General features: G+C 45.4%; 1 protein-coding gene across 1 annotated transcript in view; it reads right to left on the reverse strand.

Moving 5' to 3' along the window:
* Nucleotides 1-24627, reverse strand: part of COL27A1 (collagen type XXVII alpha 1 chain) — a 210781-nt gene that overhangs the window by 69624 nt on the left and 116530 nt on the right. Inside the window, exons 25-28 of the mRNA XM_065418988.1 lie at nucleotides 14991-15044; nucleotides 11825-11878; nucleotides 11026-11079; nucleotides 7477-7530 (exon numbers count right to left, since the gene is read on the reverse strand). Of these exons, the coding sequence (XP_065275060.1) occupies nucleotides 7477-7530; nucleotides 11026-11079; nucleotides 11825-11878; nucleotides 14991-15044 (216 nt within the window). The remainder of the gene's footprint in view (nucleotides 1-7476; nucleotides 7531-11025; nucleotides 11080-11824; nucleotides 11879-14990; nucleotides 15045-24627) is intronic.

The raw sequence follows: 24627 nt of genomic DNA on the forward strand, positions 1-24627 counted from the left end.
CCCTGACAGGAAAGGCTACAGTTAGCCAATTAGTTAAATCTTTGAAACTCCCTTTTTCTGACAATGCCAGTTACAGACAAGTGAGGGAAACCCTGGAGGATCTACAGGAAACTGGAATGCCAGCAGGCAGCAATGATCAGGGCCTACATTACAATGCGCTAGGCAGGCTGCATAGTTGTCTTCTGGGGGTTGTGAAGTTTCCTACAGCAGCTAAGTTTTCATTTAGTATAAATTACCAATCAGCACCTAGACTCTTCAGCTGATAAACCCCATTGCGCTAGATGCTGTACAAACAGTACAACCTCTGAAGAGCTTATAATTTAAATAGACAAGAGAGGAAACTAGGAAGGTAAAAGCAGAATTACCTCCGTTTTGCAGACGGGAAATAGGAGGCAGAGAGAATTATAGACCCTGATACAACAAAGCACTTAAGAACGTACTTAACTTTAAGCATGTGACCAAGGTCAGACTGGAAGTATGTGGTAGAGCCAGGAATTCAAACCAGATCTCCCTGAGTCCCACTCCGGTGCATTAGCCACAAGGCCAAGCTTCCTCTCTATTTAAATCAACAAATTATACTTCCGGCCCTTTTGGTTACGTAGGCCCAGTGGTGGAAGGTGTGTTGCTATGAACTGGAATAATACAATACATTTTAGGGTCACATATTTACATGCAGAAGCTGGTGAAACTTAGCCATTTTAACTGACGTTTGCTTTGGGGTCATGGATCCCAGACCTGGACTGACTAAATGTTTAGGTAAAGCCTGCAAAATACAGCTGCTCAGCCCATAGCGCCGAAATCATTTTGAAAATCACATCACATCACTTAGGCCCTTTAGAAAATGTTATCTCTAATCCCATTCCGCACATATAATCATTAGCCCATTTGTAAACATAGGCTTCATTGCTTGCTGTCCTTTGTGTTGGTTTGCTACTGCTAATGTTGGCAAGCACATAGCCTCAGGCAATACTACCTTTGAGAGCTTCAGACCAAGACTAAACAAAATTATGATACTGCTAATAAGGACTCAAAGCCCAGATGCAAACAGCCCTAGCATCTGAATATTGAGGAAGTTTGGATCTAAACTTTGTATCTCTAGTTTAGATCAGTCAACAGAGCTACAGAGTAATGCCACCAGCAGACAACACTCCATCTGAATAGAACTTAATGCCCAGCAAGGTGTTTCAACAACAGTGCTACATTTTTCTTTTTCAATGGAGGCAAGGTGCAGACAACTTACATACAGAGGGAGAGGCCATCAAACTTTGATATACCAATGGAGAGAGTGTCACACAAACATCGGGGGGATTCCTGCCTCTTATTCCATGTACTTAAATTTGTCTTGAACAGGGAGATATTTCACAATGCATACATCTTCTACATTGCTGCCTGAGGGACGCTTTATCTGGTAGAGTTCCGGGGGTGATGAATTGTGCATCAGTGTGTTGGGTTTGAGTAGATCTAAGAAATCTTGAATTTTAGTTTATCTGCTCTCCAGCCCTTGTACTTTCCTAGTAGTAGAGGATGGCCTTGGCCTTCTTTCCAAACAAACCAGTCAATAAAAAAGTGTTGGGGAGATGAAGAAGGGAGCAGAGCTACCTTCCACCATCACGCTTCTGAAGGACAGCTACGTATGCAAGGAGAGCTCAGAAACAGCAGTGGCCTTCTCAAAATGCAAAGCCTCTTTTCCCCTGTTCCAAGTATTTCTAATTCAGCCAAATGAGAAAGAGCTGGAGCAAGGTGATGGATGTGGCATAAGAACCTGAACAGAACAGACTCTGAGAACAGTCTGTGCCACTGGATGAGACAATGACCTCCGTCAGTCAAACTGGACATGGACGCACCCACCCTATGGTCAAATGATTTATAAACTCCGAGTCTTCAGCTATTAATCTAGTGTGTAATACTGGTGTTAGAGACTCCCAATGTAAGCAGGGGCTCTCCAATGGAACATGGAAGCAGAACATTTCCAAAGAGAATTACACAAGCTTTCAGACATGAACAAGGAATAGCCCAGTGCAGCTAAGAGGTGGGACTTCTCATTTTTGTGGAAAAATTTAGGAGATTTCCCCGTCCTCTTTCAATCCTTGCTGCTGCCACTTCAAAGGCCTTAAAATGGCGTGACTGTCCTTTTCCCAAGGGAGGTTGAACATACCATATTCCAGCATCTTTTAATGCTAGTCTTTCAGTCAGGAGAGCAAAGTAAGATGCTGCTCTGCCTTCTATTGGCCAGGTACTCACCCCTGCAAGCCCAGGAACAATGGAATGATTTTAGGGCCCAAGTTTAAATACCCCCATGTTGCAAATTACCAGGGTTTGATAAATTCCTGCGGTCACTAAGGCTACAAGCTGCAGGATTCACATGGTTAGACAGAGATTGGTCTAGTTATCCAAGTATCAGCAAGACACCGCAAGGAGTTCTGATGCATGCAGCATATCTAGATCTTTGCTGGTTTTAGCTCTGTATTGTTTAATGCAGGGGACTGGCTGGCATACTGGCTGGGAGATACAGATACACCCTGTAAGTTCTACCTCTGGACTTTTAAAGACTGCAGCTCTTACGAGTTACTTCTAGGCAGCACACTGTGGCTCTGAGTTAAAGGAGTAACATTCCTGGATTGATGACTGGCACTTGGCTGGGAGAACAGGCCAGGATGAGGAGCTTGTCAGATGGATTTCAGCTGGAGGTTTACAGACCATGCTGTAAAATCACAGGTTCAGTTGATATTAAGCTTCCTGTGCAGATTCTCAATCAAGGTCTGAGCTGAGTTCATGGATAGGGCGATGAAGCCAGGCACACTCCTGCTGTGAGGAGCTGATTGGCAGGAGCTTGCTCTTGAATTTATTGCATGGTGTCTGCTCTGATGATTTGTTAGCATGGGCATTGCCCGTGGGGTTCCTGGGATGCGGCAAGGATGGCAAGAAGAGCAATGAAAAGTAAATAACCATTGCAGGCCCCTCTTGATTTAATGTTTGCTTTGACATTTCCAGCATGGCTGACTTCACTTTTTAAGCTTGACCAGTGTCATTCTGTAAGCGCTAGTCCTTGCAGGTCACAGACTTAAGGCCTCAGTTCAGAAGATGAAGTTTTGAGCAACATGGATCTGGAGAAAGAGGAAGCTATTAAAAGGGGACAGATTTAGCTCAGCGCTAAGGTTTTCAAAGTGAGGCACCGAAGTGAAAGTTGCCTGTTGTTCAGAGGTTCTGAGCATCTGCAGCTCCCCACTGACTTTGGCCAGGGTCGTGGGTGCTCAGCACCTTGGCATATCAAGTACTTTTATTTAGGTGCCTGACTTTGGAAATGTTGGCCTAGAGAGTTAGTTTAGATAAGCAACGAATCCCATTAGCCAACTGGAAACAATCCCAATCTCAACCATCAGATCTTCGGCTAGGTTATCCACTAGCCATCCTGCCATTCACCACTTAGTACCTGCCTGCCTTCCAATCAAAGAAATCCAGTTATGGAACCCTTCTGAATATTTCAGTGGAAAACCAGTCTTGCCTTGCTTTCTGATCTGGAGTGGGGGGTGAAGGGAGGAGAAGCCAGCTATCCCAGTCTTCCTAAAATGTAAATCCTAATTCCTCTAAACACTTAACTGTAAGCATGTGCTTAATCCCCATTGACTTAACTTTATGCATGTGTGTAAGTGCTATATTTTATAGGGATGGTCTTAAGCACATTTTAAAGGTCAGCATGTGTTTGTGTGTTTTCTGAATTGGGGCCATAAGGAAGAGAAGAGAGAAAAACTGCATTTGTGGATGCTTGTACAACATCAATTTGATGGCTAAAAGTAAACTGGAGGGAACAATAGTCCTCTCTCATACTAAGAAGCGGAAAGTTATGATTTTTAAAGGTTCTCTTTTTGACAATCAGTATTTTTATGTCAACAGCACAATAGCTATAACAACTTAAATACAGATCCCAAAAGTCTCCATTGTTCTTTACAATCCAAACCATATTTGCTACTGATGTTGTCTTCAAAAGTACAATTACTTTAACGAGGTATCCAAACACGGATCAGCGCAATCCACAAACATCTGGCAGAGAGTTGCATTAATGTTTCCATTCTGAATTGAATTACATCTCTGCTGTGAATTGTAATATGGAGCATGCTGCGAAGGGCAGCGTTTGAAATTGCATTCCGGGGCATCATTTCCCAGTCCTCAAAAACTAAAAGAAACCAAGAGCATGAATGGCAAGGAAACTAAGCAAATAAGGAATATTAAGCAATTGAGAGACAGAGACAGGCATGTGCAAAGCAGAACATTTCAAAGACAAGAGAGCTGGGAGAACAATCAGCCCTTGTGGTAAAGTCCTATAGAATGACAACTCCCATTGATTTAATCTCTATCAGATTATTTAGGTATTGCCCATAAAAGAAATATAACAACCTATATGCTACTAAAAAACTGGTTTGAAAGGAAAGATCAGTGAAGGGTGAGAGTAGTTAAGTTAGCTGCAGAGCACCAGCAGACACTGACTTCAAATGCAGCACCCTAATAATCTGACATCTAGCTGATACAGAAGTACTACTACAAGGGGCTGTACTAGAGATCAAGACATTAACACAGCTTCTTCACTTGATACTGGCTCCCCATCTCCCTCCACCAGCACTCCCTGGTTTAGAGTGACTTTCGGCAGGGCTGTGTTGTCATTGTTAGTCCTTGGTACTTTGATGTGGTCTGAAGTCTGGGTTTCCTCAGGCACGAGTGGAATTCCCAAATGCAGGAACATAAAGGAGAAAACAACTGGTCTGGGGGGTGCTGGGTTTGACATCTGGAGAGGAAATGCGGCCCAGTGATGCCAAAGGAAATTTCTATAACATATGGTACGTCATTCTGGGAAGGGAGAGCGCTAGTGGTAGTGCATTTGCAGAAGTTAACTGGCTTCTTGTTGTATCGCACCGGAGAGACTGATACTCTCTTGCTTCCTCCTTGTCTAGCTCCAGCAAGGTGACCTCTAGCACCACTGGGGTTAGTTTCACCTCTAGAAAGGGGTCGTTCCCACTCTAATACAGCAATGGTTTCCTGCCCTTGGTCTTTCTTCCAAGACAATCATTTAATATATTAACGCAGTCGCTTGGGCCTGAAGACAAGGCCTCATCCACTCCATAGCTTATCCCCAGAGCAAGTCCAGCCCTTTTAAAAGCTGAATCCATTCTAGAATCCATCTCTTCCTCCACAGCAGGAAAAACCTCCCACTGGACATTTTAAACAGTAAATAAACCATTAGCCACTCTAGTTCCACTTGCTTAAAAAATGGTGTTTCACCCTGTAAAACGATAAATATCCCCTTAATCAGCTCTGACAGCGTCAGGGCAGCAGAGAAGGTAAAAACTGGTGGTTTTCTCTCCCAGTGGCCTGATTCATCTGGTCCAGCTAGAATGTAAGAACCATAACGAGATCCTGTGCGAGTCTGAACCTTATGCAAACAAGGAGCCAAATAGCACAGTTGCACACAGCTGGCTGCTGAAAGAACTGACTTGGCTCCATGGAATGGGGTTGGCGTTCCAGAATTGGAAGCTGAGAAAGAGAGGCAGGCACTTGGATCCCTTTTCTGCCCTTATATGGATCAGGGCACTGAAGCTTTACACCCCAACGAGACTCTTTGATGTTCTCCAAGGAATATCTGTGGAGCCTGTGCGGGCGGCAGGGTGGGGCTCTTTCACATGTCATTGTTCATTCAGATCTACTCTGTAGTCTTTCATCGAGGTAATTCCCAGATTCATTCACAACCTTCCTTGGAATCCATGTCTTCAGTTCCTCATCAGTCATGCTCACGGATTCACTGACCAATTCCGTTAATTCACACCATGTAACACAGACTCCTCAGCTCCCAAGAGAACTCTTCAGAGAGAAGGAGTGCAGGAATTACAACACACGGCCTTCTCTTAATGCAAGGGTAGGGGAAAAGGAAGCTAGTTTTCCCAGCCAAAGACAAAAAATTAAACATCATGACATATCTTCCGGGTGGGGCATTATTTGATGTCCTCCTAGCAGTGCTTTTAAAACTTAAAACAATTCAAGGTGACATAGCCCTGTGGTCATAAAACTTTCTAATCAGGTGATCCCATTTCATTTTACCCCATCCCAGCTGCCCAGGGAACAGATTAGCTATGGCATACGGAAATGCACACGAGTGCTTGCTGTCCTACATTCTCCAAGCAGGCGTTGCTATAGAGAATGGCATAGGAGTGTGGGCTGTGGCAAGGGGGTGTGGGGAGGAAGTAGAATTTAGGGTTACTCCAGACCCTGACTGAAATATATAAAAACAAACCTTTTAAGATCCTTGGAAGGAAGACCTTACAATGATGTGATGTATTATGGTCTTGGGGTCCTCAACAAAAACCACATCCAATCACTCACCGCTAATGCTTTGGACACATCAACTGGACAAGGAAAATCAATCTAAGCCCGAATTGGCTTTCATTCAACATGAGCAGGAAGAGCAAGTTCTAATTTCCTAACTGGCATATGGAGCTTGCAGAAATATTTATGCTACGTAATATGTATTTCTGCTACAACAAAGTGATGCTATTTAATATCACTAGCCAGTCTCAACTCCCAGGTGATGGCTACCCAAAGCGAGAATAGGAATTCACGTCTCCCTTTGTATTGTGGTAGCATGTAAAGGCCCCAATCAGAATTGGGACCCCATTGTGCTAGGTTGTGTCCAAGAACATGGTAAGTCATAGATCCAGCCCTAAAGAACTTATACTCCAATTAGAGCATGACTCCAAATGCATCTTCCTCACCACTACTGCAAAACCTAGCTAACGAGTGAGACTAAACCAAGTAGACTAAAATGGAAGGAATCTGGAAAGCATGAGATGCACTTGCCTTATTGTTACTCTGCCTGAGTCTCTATTTTTCAGCCTTGCTGGTGCTCTGTACTTTGGTAATATTTTGTGGCAACTAATTTCATAGCTGGAGTTAAGTGCCTGCAGTCATGACAACACACTGAGACAATCTTTATCATCCTTCAGTTAAATCACTACACACTGCCCCTTCCTCCCCCAACCCCCCAGGAAAATGAAGGCAGTGTCTCTGGTCTTTTAGCTACAGCTTTTATCCCTTGCTGAAATCCTGCATCACTGGACTGTACCCACCATCTTCACCAGCTGTGCCCATCATCCCTATGTGGCACTGTAGCTAGCAGGAAAACATGATGAGTACATTTTAGGTTCTTGGCTTCCTCAGAAATGCCATGCCAAGACACTGCTCTCTAGGCTAACAGAGCCCTTTATATATTTTACCTGCATTCACCTCTTCTTTAAGAAACCTATCTCACTGACGTAACAGCAGCTTTCTTCCTTGACACTCAGTAGCTCACCATCAAGAACAACATCCCACCATCCTGATCCCATCTCCAGCCCTTAGTTGTCTTTATTCCAAGGAACTAGCCACCTAAATTTCTACATCAAAAGGTCAGAGAAGAGAGTTGTAAGAATCGTTACTAAGTTAGTAACTGCTTACCCGACGGCCTTTTGCTCCCCTTATACCTGGGGGTCCCCGGACTCCAGCAGGGCCCTACAACAAGAAAAGGAAACAAATTGAAGACAAAATAAGAACACACAGGAACCAAACAGAAAAAGAGTAGCTGCTGGATGAGAAGAGGACTGTGACACACAAAGAGCAGAGGTGTCAGCTGCACAGTTTATGGGGTCCCTTTTCTGATCAGTGCCACAAATGAAAATGATGTACTCTGTTGGGATTTGTAAAGTCCTGCCCCAGAAGTCCTTGCCCATCCCAAACAACGTAGAAAAAACAAAACCATTAAAAATCCTTTCCAGGGAGTAACATTCTATTGGATAACGAGCTCCCCACTTAAAATTCCAAAGAGCTAAATCTTTTCAGGGAAATGGGGGCCATTGAACGAACCTAACTTTGTAACTTATTACTGAGCCTGTGTATTAAAGCATGAGAAGAACCAGAAGTGGGGGATGGTGGGGAATTTACAAGCCTGGATGGGTTGCAATTGAGGATGGTTTCCTATCTGTTAGTTATACCTCTGTTACGGACCCCTTGTAGGGTTAGCCCATCACCAATCCTGCTGAGGCTCAGGGAGCTGCTTTGGCCTTTAGAAATGTTTGCTGCTGAGAACAAACAATGAAATAAATAAATAAATAAATAAATGCCATGGGTTTTGCTTAAAAAGTAAATAAAGGATTGTTTGGAGGTGAAATGAGCTGCAGCAGTGGCGTTAATAAGTATGGATTTAATATGAGGAGATAATTTGATTTTATTTCCTGGCTTTGCGGGGAAACTGGCTTACCTAAATAGGACTTCAATTTAAGAAACAAAATCGCCTGTTTGGAGAAAACATTTCATCTGGATGAATCTGCTGGTTATTTTCCAGGAGGAAAACAAGTTATTGGAGGAGGTTATAGAGCTACCAGCCTCAGGATGCACCAATGCAGCGAATCTCACTCCAAGGACTCCGGAGACGCATGCTGCTTCCATCGGGCAAGACTGTGCTGCCCTTATGCGGAGTAGCACCTTACTCTGCAAGTTGTCCCATTGGCTTCCATGGTGCTACTTGTGATGTCAAGTGCTACCCTGTGTCACTAAGGGCAGCACAATCGGACCCCTACGTAATTGGCAGCTCTTTGCTATGAGGCTATTGTAGATCCTGCCCTCTTGTGACGGATGAAGAAGGGACAGAACGTAGGGACTTCTTTCTCCTTCAATCCCTCCCACAGATGCAGCCAGGCAGGACTGCCTGCCAGTGCTCAGGAGAACACAAGGAAGTACACCTGGTTAATGCACTGGCCTGGGCATTGTTGCTTAAAGGTGCATGGTCTGCTGGCTAAAGGGACAGCCAGTGTCCCACCCACAATGCAGACGCTGCTGTCATGGCAAGCGCAGCTGCTGCTCAGAGGACCAGTGAGCAGCACGCTGCTGAGGGCTTCCTTGAGCCATCGTATCCTCTAACTGCAGGGGGGCTGTTGAGTTGGCTGCATGGCCTGCACTGCCCCTCCGGTTTACCCTGTGCGATTTCCCAGGCCCTACCCTCAATGCAGCAGGTTGACCCTTCTGAAAACCCGGGGGCAGCTCTTTAATTTCAGTCCTAGGGACACACATCTATAGACAGTTTTCAGAGTGGTAGCCATGTTAGACTACTCCCATGTCATGCTACCGCAGAGCGTCTTAAATGGCTGGAGACCAGGCACCAGCTGTCTGCAGCTGGCAGGGAGAGCGACCAGCAGGATCTGTGAACTCTCTCTGAGGGGGCAGGGCTGTCGTAAGCCTCCAGAAGATAAACCCTTGGCACCGACTGGGCATTTCACCACAGAAATCTGACTCCCAGCACAAAACAATTAACCAGATAGTGAAAATTCACATACATAGTGGGAAATCTGTTCCTGTACTCCCCTCCTCCCCCTACAACTGCCTCCCTGCTCCTTCCAACCAGCTACAGCCTACCTTCCTACAGTGGCAGTTCGGCCTTTGGCCCAGCACGGGCACTGTCCAACTGCACGACACTCCCCCCGAATAAAATCCATCCTCGTGCCAATCCCGTGCTCCTCTCTCAGCTGTTGGCTTACTGGAGTCGCTCTTCCAGATAAAGGGCCCAAGAGGGGCCAGCTGCTGTGTGTATTGCACAAGTGCCTATTCCAGCACGGGGCTCCAAAGCAGCAGCAGGAGAGCTCCCTGCCTTGCCTGGAACCCACAGCCAAGTGAGCACAGAGGGAACCCTTGAATAATGCCTTTAACTAATGAGCACAGGTCCCATCTAAATGCTCAGGGGTTGGATGCAGGGTTTCGGCCCACTGCATTAGACAGCAACGAGCGGCAAAAGTTAGGACCCACGGGGATCCAGAGCCTCTGCCTTCCAAGGATGCTTAAATCCTCCTCCAAACCTCAGGGGACTTATGAGCCAGAGCCTCTACGTAGTGGTACTGCGGTGATGGAGACTCTGCAGCAAACTTTGATGGTCACTATGTGAACACTTGCAACGTTATCACTGACAGCCAGCTTAATGCAACGATCACAGCTGCTAAACACACACTGCTCTGCTGCCTTATTGGGCGAGCTGGTTTTCCGATACCCGTGAGCCTTGGAGACATGCTAAACCAGGGGTCAGCAACCTTTCGGAAGTGGTGTGCCGAGTCTTCATTTATTCACTCTAATTTAAAGTTTCGCATGCCAGTAATACATTTTAACGTTTTTAGAAGGTCTCTTTCTATAAGTCTATAATATAGAACTAAACTATTGTTGTATGCAAAGTAAATAAGGTTTTTAAAATATTTAAGAATTTTAAATTGAATTTAAAATTCAATTAAAATGCAGAGCCCCCCGGACCGGTTGCCAGGACCCGGGCAGTGTGAGTGCCATTGAAAATCAGCTCGCGTGCCGCCTTCGGCACGCGTGCCATAGGTTGCTTAGCCCAGTGCTAAACGAATGCCAGATGAGTTCACCATGGTAAGAAAACAAGCAAATATCGGACACTTCGCCAAGCCTTGCATTTCTCCTGACCACATTCCCCATTAAGAGCTGAAGGCAGATGCTTGCCAGCAAGAGTCCAAATAAGCTGTTTGGCACAATCTCTCTCAGCGAGACAGTGGGATGCTTCTGGGAGCTTCAGAAAACCTCCTTCCGCATGTTTGCTGAATCAGGGTCCAACAGAGCAAGGGGGAGTGGCTCCTGCAATGCACTGTGTGCTCTCAGCCCGGGGCTGGAAGTGCTCAGCACCAGCCCCTCAGACGGTATTTATTCTTACAAGGGCCCTGGTCCTGAAAGCTGCTCTGTGGGGGTGTGGGACGCTTGTACCGGCTCAGAGCTCTCCTTTGTCTCATCTCCTCACCATCTCATAAGCATTGGCCCATTTTAGCATCGCTTTCCATGCCACCCCCTCTTGATCTCCCATGTACCATCTCTTCATCAGGGTCTCTCATTCACAAATTGCCATTCAAACCCAGTGCCAACTGGAAAAGGACTGCCTTGGGTCTGACCCACGGCACCAGGTATATAAGACGCTGACTCTCTTTCCCACTAGTTACAAGATTATTAGGCTTTACTTACTGGTGGTCCAGGAGCTCCTGAGAAACCAGTTCCTCCGGGCGTTCCGGGATGCCCCTAAAAGACAAAGGAAGATGATGACATATGGCATGCATTCCCTGGAAATCTTCACCTACTTCCTTTTTCCATGGGAAGAGCAGGGGGTGATAGAAGCTAGGGCAGCATCAGTCACTTGCCAGCTCAAGCAAGTTCTGCTAGGGTAAAAGAGCTGAGGGCCAGGTTTTCAAGGGCTCAGCACCCACAGTTGGACCCAGATTTTCAAAAGAGCTCAAACTATTGGGGACTGAGCAGGTCTGAACTTCTGGCTCTTGAAGTCTTGGCTCAGGGCACAAAGGGAGCTAGTGTCAGAGGCAAGACAAGAATCCAGGAGTTCCTGGCCCTCAGACAACTAAACTACGCCTTTCCATCAGGCAGGATGCTGCAAACAAGCAGCACTTCAGATATTGCAGCGTACTAGTAGTTAAGAGTTAGCTTTGCCTCATGAAACAGACCCCAGGTTTGCTGACCTGCAGGACATGCTGAAAAACATCACTGTTCTCTCACGCTTTCAAAGAGGGAATGGACTGAGGCGTAAACAGAGTGGCCAATGTGAATAATCCTGCTAAGGTGGATGGGTGGGAGTGTTTATAGCTTGATATCAGTCAGTCAAATGCCCATCCCATCTCCACACAGGCAGGAAAAATTTGGAACTATCAGGGTTTAGCCAACAGACTGGCCGGAGCTGTAATTTCCCATGGAACCGTGAGAGATGGGGAGGCCATTAGTCAGACAGTGAGCGAGATAATGCAGACTTACTCCTTACCATCGACCCCTTGACTCCCGGTGGGCCCGGTGCTCCGATTGTGCCTCGGTCACCCTAAGGAAGACAATGGCGCACAAAGCACAGCAAGTAATTTTGTTAATGAGCATTATGAGCTAATGGGTGGGACAATACTGCAGTTGAAAATCATGAAGCATCCACAAATTGTCTCAACTGCTCCTGCTGCTGTGAACTCACGTGAAGTTGCAATAGCCCATTAATAGTGCTGAGCTTGACAGCTTCTCCCTTCTGACACTGTAGCAGCGAGTGGACTGAACAGTGGCCCCTGGTTTGTCATCTGAAATGACTGTTTAGTGCCAAGAGGCCATCAGGTTACAGCTGCTGATTTCCCACAAAAAAATTAAAGTAAGAAATTCACCATTGGCCACATGTCAGTAGCATCTTAAAGCACCATACAGGAGTTTCATCAATTCTCAGCACCTCCGAGAAGTGGGTTTTCATTATCTCCATTGAAAAGATGGGGAAGCTGAGGCACAGGAAATGAAAATGACTCTCTCAAGGTCCCATAATAGTCAGTAGCAGAGCTGGGAACAGAACCCAGAAAGGTATCTCCATACCTCCCCATCTTATCTGCTATCCCTTCAGGAGTCTCACCCTCACTGCATATTGCTGTGTTTGGAGCAGTGTGGGCCTGGAAGCTGTGGAGCTTTGGTGGAGATTCTGAATAGGTGTCACTATTAATGTTGAGAACATGTTTGGAAATGAAGTCCAAGATTTTCAAAAGTAGATTGCAAGCATTTTGGGGCAAGGCCCATCTTTTTGTTCATTGTTTGTACAGCACCTAGCACCAGGGGTTTCTGGTCCATGAACCACCACAGTACAAATAATAAATAATAATTTTGGGTGCCTATGCTTCTGAAGAGTCCAACTTGAGACACCTTAAAGGGGTCTTATGGTCAGAAGGGGCTGAACATCTGTCCTCTAAAACCAGGCTTTTTTTTTTTTTTTTTTTTTTAAATAAAGGTGTCTCAAGACAGCAGCAAAAATTGAGGCAAATCTTGGCCTTAGAGGTTTATGTTACCACACAGAGACCTGTCACCTCAGTTCAATATATCCTTAGCTCCTCCAGATCATGATCTTTGGAGATACAGAAAGCCAGGAGTCTTATAGGTGAGTTATAACTCTATCAATACTGCATCATTGTACTTCTGCCTGAATCTATGGTGAAGTGATGTTCGATCTACAGTTCTAACAATAGGTTTATGATTATTCCTGCCTGGATGCAACACATGCAGTGACTCTATGATCCTCAATTGGTAACACACACCTAAATTCACAGTGTATGTGTGCACACTAGCGGGTTCAGGGGGAGGAGGAGAAGTTACAAACATACTGCCAAGTAGATTACACCCAGAATCTGACCTTCCTTCCAACAGTTAGACTGTGTTGGGAAAATGACTCCTGGATTCTAAATATCTATTAAAAACAGATCCAAAGAGGCTGTTGTCACTAGCTGGACCTTGTGAATCAATTGATAATGGCAAGCTTCCTTTCTCAATGTATGGATTTTATTAAAGACCTGTTAGCTACATTGTTCTCTTTGACAATAGTTTGATTCCATTTGCTTCAGCATTACGTTTTGCAGCTTTCTGGATGGAGATTGCTGACACAGCTATGTCAAATGAAAGCATATTTCCCACTTCATTTAGTGCACAGTAACACAGTAAGCTCTAAGATGCAATGCCAGCTGGAATTATGGCTGAGGCTTTGATGTGATGATAGTCACTTTTGTTATCTGTAAATTTGCCTTGGGGGAGAAGAAAAGATCTGGTACAAATTTCAGCTGCACTGAGGATTTCCAAGTGCAGATTTTCATAAGACAGCCTGAGTTTGTCCTGACACTGATGTAACATCATCATACTGCAAATGCTGAATTCCACCATGAAAGTTGGTTTTGTAATTAACACACTCGACTGGAACTCAGCAGACCTGGGTTCAATTTCTGGCTCTTCCACAGACTTTCTGTGTAACCTTGGGCAAGTCACTTAATCTGTGCCTCAGTTCCCTTTTTATAAAATGAAGTTAACCACACGTAATTTCTTCCACCCTTTGTCTGCCATGTCCATTTCAACTGTAAACTCTTTTTAGGCTAGGATTGTCTCATACACTATATGTATGCACAGCACCTAGAACAGTGGAGTCTCCAGGTTTTAGTGTAATATAAGCAATAAAGTTTGTTCCAAGACAACACAACATAAACAGAATGTCGTCCTGACACCACGACTTTGTCCCAGAGGACAAAAGTCTGAGGAGCAATCATGAAAAGGGGTGAGGGTATAGTATAATGTACCATTTTATATTTGTATTAACCTTATGGCTGGACTGCTAGCATGCTAGAGGGTGTTAGCATTACTAAAGTGTGCAGTGCAATAGTACTGTCTTGCTGACAACGAAGAGAACTTAAACTCGGTCTACTGTTTATGCACCATCCATGTTGTTCTATAGCTAATTAATGTCAATGGTGTTAAGACTGGCATCTGCTTAGTTCCATATCTACAGTACTGTGCTCCCTTTGCATCTGAGATTCACGAACAAATCCTGAAGGCCTTGCTCAGGCCCCGATCATGTGGCATTTATGGGGAACTGTGCTTGGGGACAGGGATATGCAATGCAGGGATCAGTTTGCAAGCTGCACTCCCATTTGCTTCTGCTTTGTCCGAGGTACAGAGTGAAGGACTGGGCCTCACGTTCCCAGAGATGCAGTGACATGATCAGTGATGCTGGTGCATTAATGAGGTGAGCTCTCAAAGCCTGGTAAAGCCCCACCTCTCTTTGAATCACAGGCTTGGGAGGGGAGGCAACGTTTGCCAGAGGGAAAAGGAGAAAAGACAGTTGGGAATGTTATTTATGGGCTTCTCACAAGACTATGAATGAATGAGCAAAACTCCCCTCCTGCCCTGGCAATAATTCCTATGTTCAAAAAATTTGTGACTGTCCCTTTAAAGGAGGAACGAGTGGCAATCCCTAAAGTGAAGTAGAACATAAGTTTCTGACTGGCACAAGGCTAACTCATCACATCTTGGAATTGCAACATTCTTCATGGCATTTTGAGTTAAGAAATCTAAACTGTTACATTAAATAATTTCACATATTCCCTTCGCTCTCCTCCCAAAAAAGAATAGCCAATTTGTTTGCAAACCATTCTTACCTTCTCTCCCACTATTCCAGGTTCCCCGACTGGACCGATGAAACCCATCAGACCCTGAGGAGAACAGAAGAGTGCAATTAATTTTCTGCTTTATTTCCATAGAGAGTAAACAATGTATTTGATTTTTCTTGCTAGTGGAATTAGCCCAGTGTCCTTTGTATGCTGTTCAGTAGTTCTTATTGGCTACTAGAGAGGATAGCGGTGCTCCCAGACATAGGAGTCCCTAATTCAACCAGATGTTTCTGCTTTATGAGACAGTTGGAACTTCAATGCTAGCATCTACGAGAGCCACAAAACACAATACCAGGAACAAATTACTGACTCAGCCAACAGCGTTCGACAGAGAGGCCTAGTTTATGGAGGGTTTTATGTTGCTAACGTTTCCCGACTTTGCTTCTGTAAGCACAATTTTGCTGGGGATATCAGTGGGGGAAGAGCCAACATAGACAAGACTCTGGTGACCATCAGCATTTTAACCATCATATTGCGTAGACATGTCTCTGGGTTAGTTAGGATTAAAAAGTCAGCAGCTGCTTGGAGCTCTGTCTGACTAGAGTTGCCATTCTAGGAGCAGCATGGTTGGGATATTTAGAGAGAATAAAAGCTAGAGCAGATGCAACTGGAGGGATTAACAAAACAGTAGATTTGTCACACTAATCAGAAACCTTCTTGAAAAACAAACCCAGACACAAGATCTTTGGGAATGATCATAATTTGGGATGATAAAGAAACAAACAGAATGGCTTTTAATTATGAAGAAAAAAAATGGCTACAGTATAAAGGTATAAACTGAAAATTCTTGAGAAGCTGTTCACATTGTCTGAGTAAAATAGACCCTCCCAACTCAATAAAAGCTTTAGAAACACAAGGAAAATTTTCTAGTGGGTTTGCTTTAAATGGAACACTCCATTTTCTCTCTTATTGCAGGGCTGTTGGAGCAGCTAACCACCTTGTCCCTCATCCTGGCAAGCTTCGTTACTGTGTCCTTTTTCAGAACCCATAACTGAAGGGATTAATCTCATGTTGAACCACTTCACAACCTGCCAATAGCTGGCATCTGTGGTGTGAATGAAAGCTAAGTTCCAGCTTGTATGGCTATAGAGAGAGCCTTGGCTGCTACTGAGAGGCGGTTGCTGAGCAAGATCCGTGTCAGACCATTCTAGCTGAGCTGACTGGACAGATTCCTAATGTGTTGTTAGGTGGACTCATGGAGTTTGGAGGTTTAGGGATGCCTCTGTGGAGCTTAAAACTGTGTTGTGAATTTGAGACTCTCTGATCTCTCGCCCCATACTCATGCCTGGTGGTCCACAGAGTTGAAACATTTGGAAAAGGAAGCCGTAGGGTGCTGGGAGAGAATTTAAAAAAAAAAAAATGGGGATTTCCTAAGCCAGTAAAGAGAGGAGGAACAAAAAAACCCCGAACTGGTCCATTCCAGAAATTCTGCACTTCGAGATGGGGTTCACAAAGAAAGCAGCGGACAGTCCCAATGCAGCTCGACAAGAGCTTTCTTTAGTCCTTTGTCCTCATCCCATCCAAATTTAAAGTTCAAGGCTGTTTTGATCTGGGGTTTTGGTTTGATCCATTATGAGAACAGAGGCCAGACACACATCAGATCCAGATATGAACTTCAAAAGTTGCAGAACCATATTGACTGTATTCAGGAACATGTTAAGGAGGCAGCATGCGCCAGTGAACTGAGAGCCAGGAGACCTGAGTTCTGTTCCTATCTCTGCTGCTGCTGCCTTGTTATGCAAACCTGGGCAGTAGTCACTTAACTACTCTGTTTCAGTTTCCCCAGCTAGCCCCTATACTTCCCCACCTTTGTGAAGCACTGTCACATGTGCAGATGCCAAACGCTATGTACATTTGAAGTATTATGAAATCAAAGGCAGTCTCCCCAAATGTTTAGGCTGGTGTCGTCAGGTGAGTTTGAAGAGGGTTATTTGGGCAGCACTGCCCTGGCAGGATCCATGTCAGGGTTAACTCACAGCAACACCCAGGGTAAATTTCAAAGTGTGTGTGGGAGGGAAGAGTCCCTCTATTTTATTCACAAGACTTATTTATAACACCCCCCCCCCCCCACACTCTTTTATTTTACTTTTAAAAGCATATTCTACTGTCAGGGGGGGGGGGGAAATCACTGTTTTTCCACCCCTGTAAATTCCACTTTGATGGAATGGGGCATTTTCAAATCCCCTGTCAACGTTTCAAAGCCTTCATTCTCAGCAGAGGAAAGGCAGGTGGGCTCTGCTCCTGCAATAAATCTTCTCTCAGTCCAGCTTGGTTTCTGTCTCCAGCAAGCGATGGCAGATATCTACAATCTCTCACTCGTCACAATTCAGTTTACCTTTTGTGACAAAGTTCCTCTTCTACCTTGGTGGGTCCTGCGCTTATTGGCGGATTTGCTCGCTTCACAGATTCACCCTGTGGGTCAGGAAACAGTCCAGAGACCTTCCCCTCTGGTAGAAGCTATAGTCCAGGTCAATTCCTCCTGTGTTTGATCAGGAGTTGGGAGGTATGGGGGGAACCCGGGCCCGCCCTCTACTCCGGTTCCAGCCCAGGGCCCTGTGGACTGCAGCTGTTTAGAGTGCCTCCTGGTACAGTTGCACGACACCTACAACTCCCTGGACTACTTCCCCATGGCCTCCTCCCAACACCTTCTTTGTCCTCACCACCGGACCTTCCTCCTGATGTCTGATAATGCTTGTACTTCTCAGTCCTCCAGCAGTACGCCTACTCACTCTCTGCTTCTTGCACTCCTCTTGCTCCCAGTTCCTCACACACACTTGCTCCCCCTGGCTTGACTGGAGTGAGCCCTTTTATAGCATCAGAGGGGCCTTAATTAGAGTCAGGTGCTTAACTGCCTCACCTGACTCTTAGCAGGTTAATTGGAGTCAGGTGGTCTATTAGCCTGGAGCAGCCCCTGCTCTGGTCACTCAGGGAACAGAAAACTACTTATCCAGTGGCCAGTATATCTCCCTTCTGCTACTCTGCTGTTCCCAACTGGTCTGGGTCTATCACACTTTGCGCACTGCTAGAGCATCAAGTGATACCACCCTGTTACAAATCACGGTCAGTGCAGTCAGCTTACAGGTTATGCAACTTTCACAGGAGCCAAAAGCAATCATCCTCCACAGAGTCACATCCAGGAGAGAGAGGTGGGGGAAAAGAGCCGTGCCATGTAATAAGGAAGAAGAGCCCCTTGTTATGCCTGTGTATGAGACTCAGTACTGTGGCTATTCAGAGATGTCGAACACTACAGGGGTCTCTCCACTGACTTCTGCTGATTACCGCGAATGCCTCCATGGGCTATATTCTTTTAAATGCTACGAGAGTAGCTGCCACAGGAGCGCCTTCCTGAGGTGCAGAGATGAGCCTGTATGGGAACATCTGACCTTGGATTACACTCAGTCAGGCCAATCTCTAGGCAGGGCCAGAGGTCAAACACACACGCTCTTCCCGACGTTCTCACTCACTTGGCTGGTCGGTGCAATTGTTCATCACGGTCTGGGACTGGGAGTGATGTCTCATTGAAAGTGGGTTGTTAAGGAGCCAGCTGGGAAGGTGAAGAGCATATCGGAAGCGATTAAGCTTGGAGTGAGATGCCACCTTTAGCAATTTGTCCAGCAGTACGCAACAATGACTTGCCAGGAGACGGAGATGCGATCACGTCATGACGCAAACCCTGGCCAAGCCCAAAAGATGCCTACCATGCAGGATGCACAGCTACCCCCTTGGAATCAGGATGTTGCCAGCCGCTCCTGCAGCTCCACGGAAGATGGGAGGAAACACAAACTGATGGTAAAAGTATTGTTTTACTAGGGACGGGGGTCAAGCGCAGTGTAACTTTGGGAACTTGCATTCTCAATGATCATGATAAAGCAGGCTATGGAATGAATGCTTGTATTGTAAGCTCTTTGGATCATCTCTTTTTCTGGGTTTGTACAGAGCTTCGCACAGTGGGGCCCTGGTTGGAGACCAGGGTTCTAATGCACGACTGCAATACAAACAAACAAACAAACAATAATATGACAACAACCACCCACAGCTGGACTCAGAAGAAAGCCTGGAACTCAAGTTTGATGTTGTTTCCAGGCTGTTGAACCAGCCTCTCTCACAAGAACCAGCATCCTCTTCTGCAAGAATTTTAAAATGCTCCCAGCCATACCCCGGTTCCAGTAACTGAAGGAATCCTACTGCACCAGGATGCATATCAGAAAGAAATACCCAACACTCACACTATGAGACATAGAAAGGTGAAGCCAAGAAAAAGCCTGAACTGTTCAACACAGGAACAAAGTGGTGGAGAAGGTAAAGACATGACAATATCTGACCACTAGGTGGCACAGTCAATGGATCAATTATCTTTTCAATCAGACCCAGATACAAATACATAGTTGTTAACTATTAGTTATTTTCAGAGCCTGGACATAAGGCCATAAACACAAAGGCTGATCTTCTAGCACAGGGTAGAATGATCAAGCAACTTAAATGAAGAAGCACGTAGGCTGAAAGCCACCGTAAAAGGTAAAAAGTCAAATGTTTCTCAGTTTCCTTGAAAACCCAGTGATTTCAGAGCCTCTCCCCCAGGTGAAAAGGCATATGAAATTCAGAGACTAATTAAAGTGTGTCCCACACAACATTATAGGCACCTGCAATGAACAAAGCTATTGATACTGTTGAAAGCAAGGCCATTTTAGAATATTTCCTAAGGATTGGGTATACAGCCTTCCATGTCAAAATGGATGCCCACCATGGAGCGCCAGTTTACATCATGGGAAGTCTTTATGGAAAGAACTTAATAGGATGGCAAGACTGAGAAAACTGAGGAAGCTACTAGCTGGGTCAGCTGGATGGAAAGTGTGAGAGAAATGTGATACATTTTCTGTGTCCAGGCCTCCTGATGTGAGCAATTTCAGTGCTATAGTGATGGGTTATTGGAACAGAAACTGAGCATTAACCTTGAATAAAGAGTTCAAAGCAGAGTACGGACAATATTTCCCCATGGGATCCTATTTCCGTCACAAGTTCACCATCTCAGCCACCGGGGAGTGGCGGATGCATTATCACATACATTGCAAATACAAGCAGGCAGGAGACAAACGCTTCACACTCCACTTTTTGTGGCAGAATGGGGGAAGTAATGAGGGTTGGTTCTTAGTATAGCATCTAGCTCCAGTAAGAGATGTAGAGAGATCACTACACTGGGGGCATATGTTCTCATTTACAACTCAAGGGAAGACATCATTGCTTCATGTGAACCTAGTAACAAGAGGACTGCGTGTAGCAACATAGCTAGATGGAAGAAGCAGAAGACCCAGTGGTGTAAGATCACTTTCAGCACAGGTGTCCCTCTGGCTTTTGCAGCCAGTGTATTATCTGTTCTATGATGAGCTAACTTTAGCCCGAGAGATACTTTTGAAAGCATACACAAACAACATAGTTGTGTCTAGGCAAAATAAAGTCCCACTGAGTTCATCGGGTAATCTGAAATCACTATGGGGGCTTGGCTCACAATGCTCTTTGCTGGCCAAATTGTGATAGACACACTTAACAGAACACAGGAAACAACAATACATGCCTTAAAATATTACCAAAAGAGCCAATGATGGCAGATACTGACCAGCATATCCATGGGAGAAATGTAGACATAGATTGCTGTCACTGCTACAAAATGGACTCTGTGTAAAATATTTTCCCAACCTCCCAGCAACTGCCATGAAATCAAACATAGCAACACACACAACTTCAAGGACCATGTGTAATAATGCACATGAAATCCCAGCAGCAGTGGCTGCATGGATAAAGTCCCACAGTAACCAGTAAAGAATGTAAAACATTTACATCGGATGAGGAGTTCAGTATGTCCTGGCTTATCATGCAGCCCCGTTACAATTAAGCTTGTCCCCTTTGCTGCAGCTCGGCAATGAATCATGCACCATTTGAAAAACCCAACCAACAGCTGAGCTCAGCGTGAGCACATGCTCACAGGCACAGGGTGCCCGCCAGCAGGAACCAATCACTGGCCCCTGGTGTTTTACTGGTTCGTTAGAACTGAAAACAAAACAAACGGAAGCAGAAAGGAATGGAGGGTAATGTACAATAATCCCATTTAGATGAAAGAAAGGGAAAGTAAAACAGTAAATATCACTGATTTGGGAGGCCACTCTGACCCGCGCTGCGTGACTTGCATTGAATTTTCGATGTGGTTTTAACCCTCTGCACACCAAAGCTCAGACCCCACCCTGTGGCTTTAGAATTTTCACGCTTCTCTTTGAGCACTGAACAAAAGATATGTTTTGACATGTTGACCAAACACCTGGTCTCGCAAGGAAGATTCCTGCACTGCAATGCCTGTAGACCTGGAAGCAAAGGGCCACACAGCTCAGAAGCACTAGTTCCCCAGAGGAATGATGGTGCAGAGGTTAGGGTGCTACCCTGGGTCTCAGGAGACTTGGGATCAATTCTCTGTTCTGCTACTTACTTCCTGTTTGACCTCAGACAAGTCACTTAATCTCTCTGTGCCTCAGTTCCCCCTCTGTAAAATGGGGATAGTAGCACTGCCCCTGCTTCCGAAGAGGTGCTGTGAGGGTAAATGCATTAAAACCAGAGGTGCTCAGATACTCTGGTAGTGGGAGCCACGTAAATACCTTACACAGGAATTTATACCTGGATGTGGGACGCCTGCGGAAGGTAGCCACGGACTCTCAGAGAGAATTAGATACAAGTCAGAGGCATGGGACTAATGGAGATGGGACTAAGCCAGACAGTAAAGAGCTAGGTTAGCTGTCTTGACCTCAAAGTACTCAGAAATCTTAACAACACTCAGGGAAAGCTGATAATTAGAGAGGGGTCTGCAACGGGCACAAAATCTTCACTGTTGGATCTTCAAAGGTCAAGTGTACAGCATCCCTGTACTCCCCCCATGTGACTGGTAAGTAGCTGAACATCATGTCCACCAGGATGCACTGTAGCCAGATGGCGATTAGTTATTCTTTTGTTCAAGATGAGGGGAGGCACTGAGATGTGGCTGCTGGAAGAGAATCTGCTCCTTGTTCAGGGCATAGGTCATGCTCATGCTCTCCCTGCTGCTCCTGCTGACATGGTTGATCATTAGTCTTTATGGTCCCCAGCACAAGGCAGGCAGGGGGTCTTTGCCCCCGGGGCACCGTTCCCCAGTTTGTTATTCTGTCTCCTGCAGGGGGAAGGCAGGTGTCTCCTCGCCTCTGGTGTCGTCTTGGCTTGGTTTCTGCCTCTGGCATGGACACTCCAGCAGTTCCCATCCTTGGGGCCTGTTTTCACACAGTTCAGTAGCGGGGAAGGCTGGTGTCTTGGCCCTTGTGGTGTCTTTGCTCACTCAGTTTCTGTCTCCACCTGCTGGCAAGGAAGGGTTAAACCGTGCAGATCCAGGCTGGAGGGGGTGGGGAGCTGCGCAGCTGGAGACCTTTCAGCATTCAGAGAGCAACCTCTAGTGAATTTCCTGAGTCAGTTTCTTTGCAATGGAGATGTAAGGAATCAGGGGCCACCCCACAGGTCTTAAAAACTCTCAGCGAATGCTCAAGTAACATTGGAAATCTTTCCAAAACTCCCATGTTTGCTTAAACAGACGGACCCGAAAGCAGAGTGCTTGAGCCTAGTGAGGAGATGTATACGTGATCTTATTTCACACCATCACGCTGGCTGCTTCCAACCAGAGGCAGTTGCTACCGAGTGCCTAGCAGCAACTCTGAAAAGCCTCATCACTGACACAGAAGCTATGGGGGCCTCTCAGACAGCACCTTTGTCTGGGAGAGGCAGGAAATAGGGGAAGATCAGATCTTTCATGGGCTGGAAATCTGGGGTATAGTTTTTCCCCCCCAAACCACTTCCACCACAGCTCTGTGAAAAATCCCCAGTATTGGCTTGCCCTGACCCAAAGCTCCAAATGATGCTTTTTGGAGGGGGAGGAGAGGAAATACTCTAAGCACTGTCTAGCAAAGGTGTGCTAGGAAAGGAGGTAATTTATCACGAACCTGGTGTGACGTTTTTGTTCTAATGACATAACTGGTAAGGAAACGGAATTTTTTCTAGACAGAGACTAATTGAGTAAAAATAGTCCAGCCAGCTTTCAGATCCCTGTACTGGCTTCAGTATCAGCAGTGGCCAGCTGTGTTTTCTTTTCACTGAATGGGGCCTATAGTTTTTATTCACAGTCAGCCTTGAGGGACTTAAGGAATAATAATCATGATACTCTGTCCTTCTGCACTACCTTCCAGCTGAGGATCTCAAAGCACTTTCTAAACGTTCATTATTATTTGCGATACAACAGCACCTAGAGTTCTCAATTGATATCAGAGCCCAGCATACATAGAACTAGAGCTCTGCAAATCCATGGATATCCTCTCTATATCCACAGATATCTGCGAATCATTTTTGCGGATCGGATGCAGATATCAATTTTGTGTCCGTGCAGGGCTCTAGGTAACTGGGTTCAAAAAAAGAATGAGATAAGTTCATGGAGGATAGGGTAGTCAATGGCTATTAGCCAAGGTGATCAGGGCACAATCCCATGCTCTGGGTGTCCCTGAGCCAGAACAGGATGACGGGATGGATCACTCAATAATTGCCCCGTTCGGTTCATCTCTTCTGTAGCATCTGGCACTGGCCATTGTCTGAAGACAAGATACTGAGCTGGATGGGCCATTGGCCTGACCCCGTATGGCTGCTCTTATGTGCTAGAAGCTGTACAGAGTAAGAACTGAGAGCAAGAGATTGTCCCTGCCCCAAAGAGCTTACACTCCAAATTGATTACGCCTCTTACTGCCACCTGCAGTGGGGGTTACCCTTCTCATCCTGCAGGGGTGAAACTGAGGCACAGAGAGTTTAAGGGAGTTGCCCAAGTTCACACAGCTGGTTGGCAGCAGACCAAGAATGAACCCAGGTCACTTGACTTCCAGCCCAGTGTTTTATATGATAAGATCAACTTTCCCCATTTAAATTGTCTGCTAATACAATTCAGCATTTTGTGTTCCTGTAGGTTCTTCCTTTAGTCAAGTGAAACTTACAGAGAATGGAGAAGTTTGTGCACTGAGAGGATTTTGTTTTATAGTTTATTTTCTCTATATCTCTACCTCCCCATAAGCCCCATTTAATTGTTTAAAAACAAATGAGTGATCTTGTTGAAAGAAACTGAAAATGACACTATTCTAAGCACCTCTGCTTCTTCTTTGTGGACCAAATATTTATTATTTCAAACATTAATAAATAAATAGATCAGGAAGTGGTGAGCATTCTCTACTTTCATTGAAGCCAATGGGGGTTGCGAGTGATCAAATTTCTTTGTATTGAGCCCCAAGTCCGAAGAAAGTTCTGTAAAGTACATTTGGTGTGAGCTGCAGGAGGTGGTAATATTAACGATACATCAGTGGAGCTCAAAGCACTTTACAAAGGAAGTCGGTATCACTATCCCCGTTTTTACAGATGGGGAAACTGAGGCACAGAGAGGGGAAGCGTCTTGCCCAAGGCCAGTGGCAGAACTGGAAATAGAACCCAGGTCTCGTGAGTCTCAGTCCAGTGCTCTGTCCAATACACCTCCATGCCTCCCGGCATTGTTTGTTTCTATAATCTGCTTGAAAATGTCTTTGAAAAGAAGCCATTG

The sequence above is a fragment of the Emys orbicularis genome, chromosome 18 (genome assembly GCF_028017835.1).
Source record: "Emys orbicularis isolate rEmyOrb1 chromosome 18, rEmyOrb1.hap1, whole genome shotgun sequence".
NCBI lineage: Eukaryota > Metazoa > Chordata > Testudines > Emydidae > Emys > Emys orbicularis.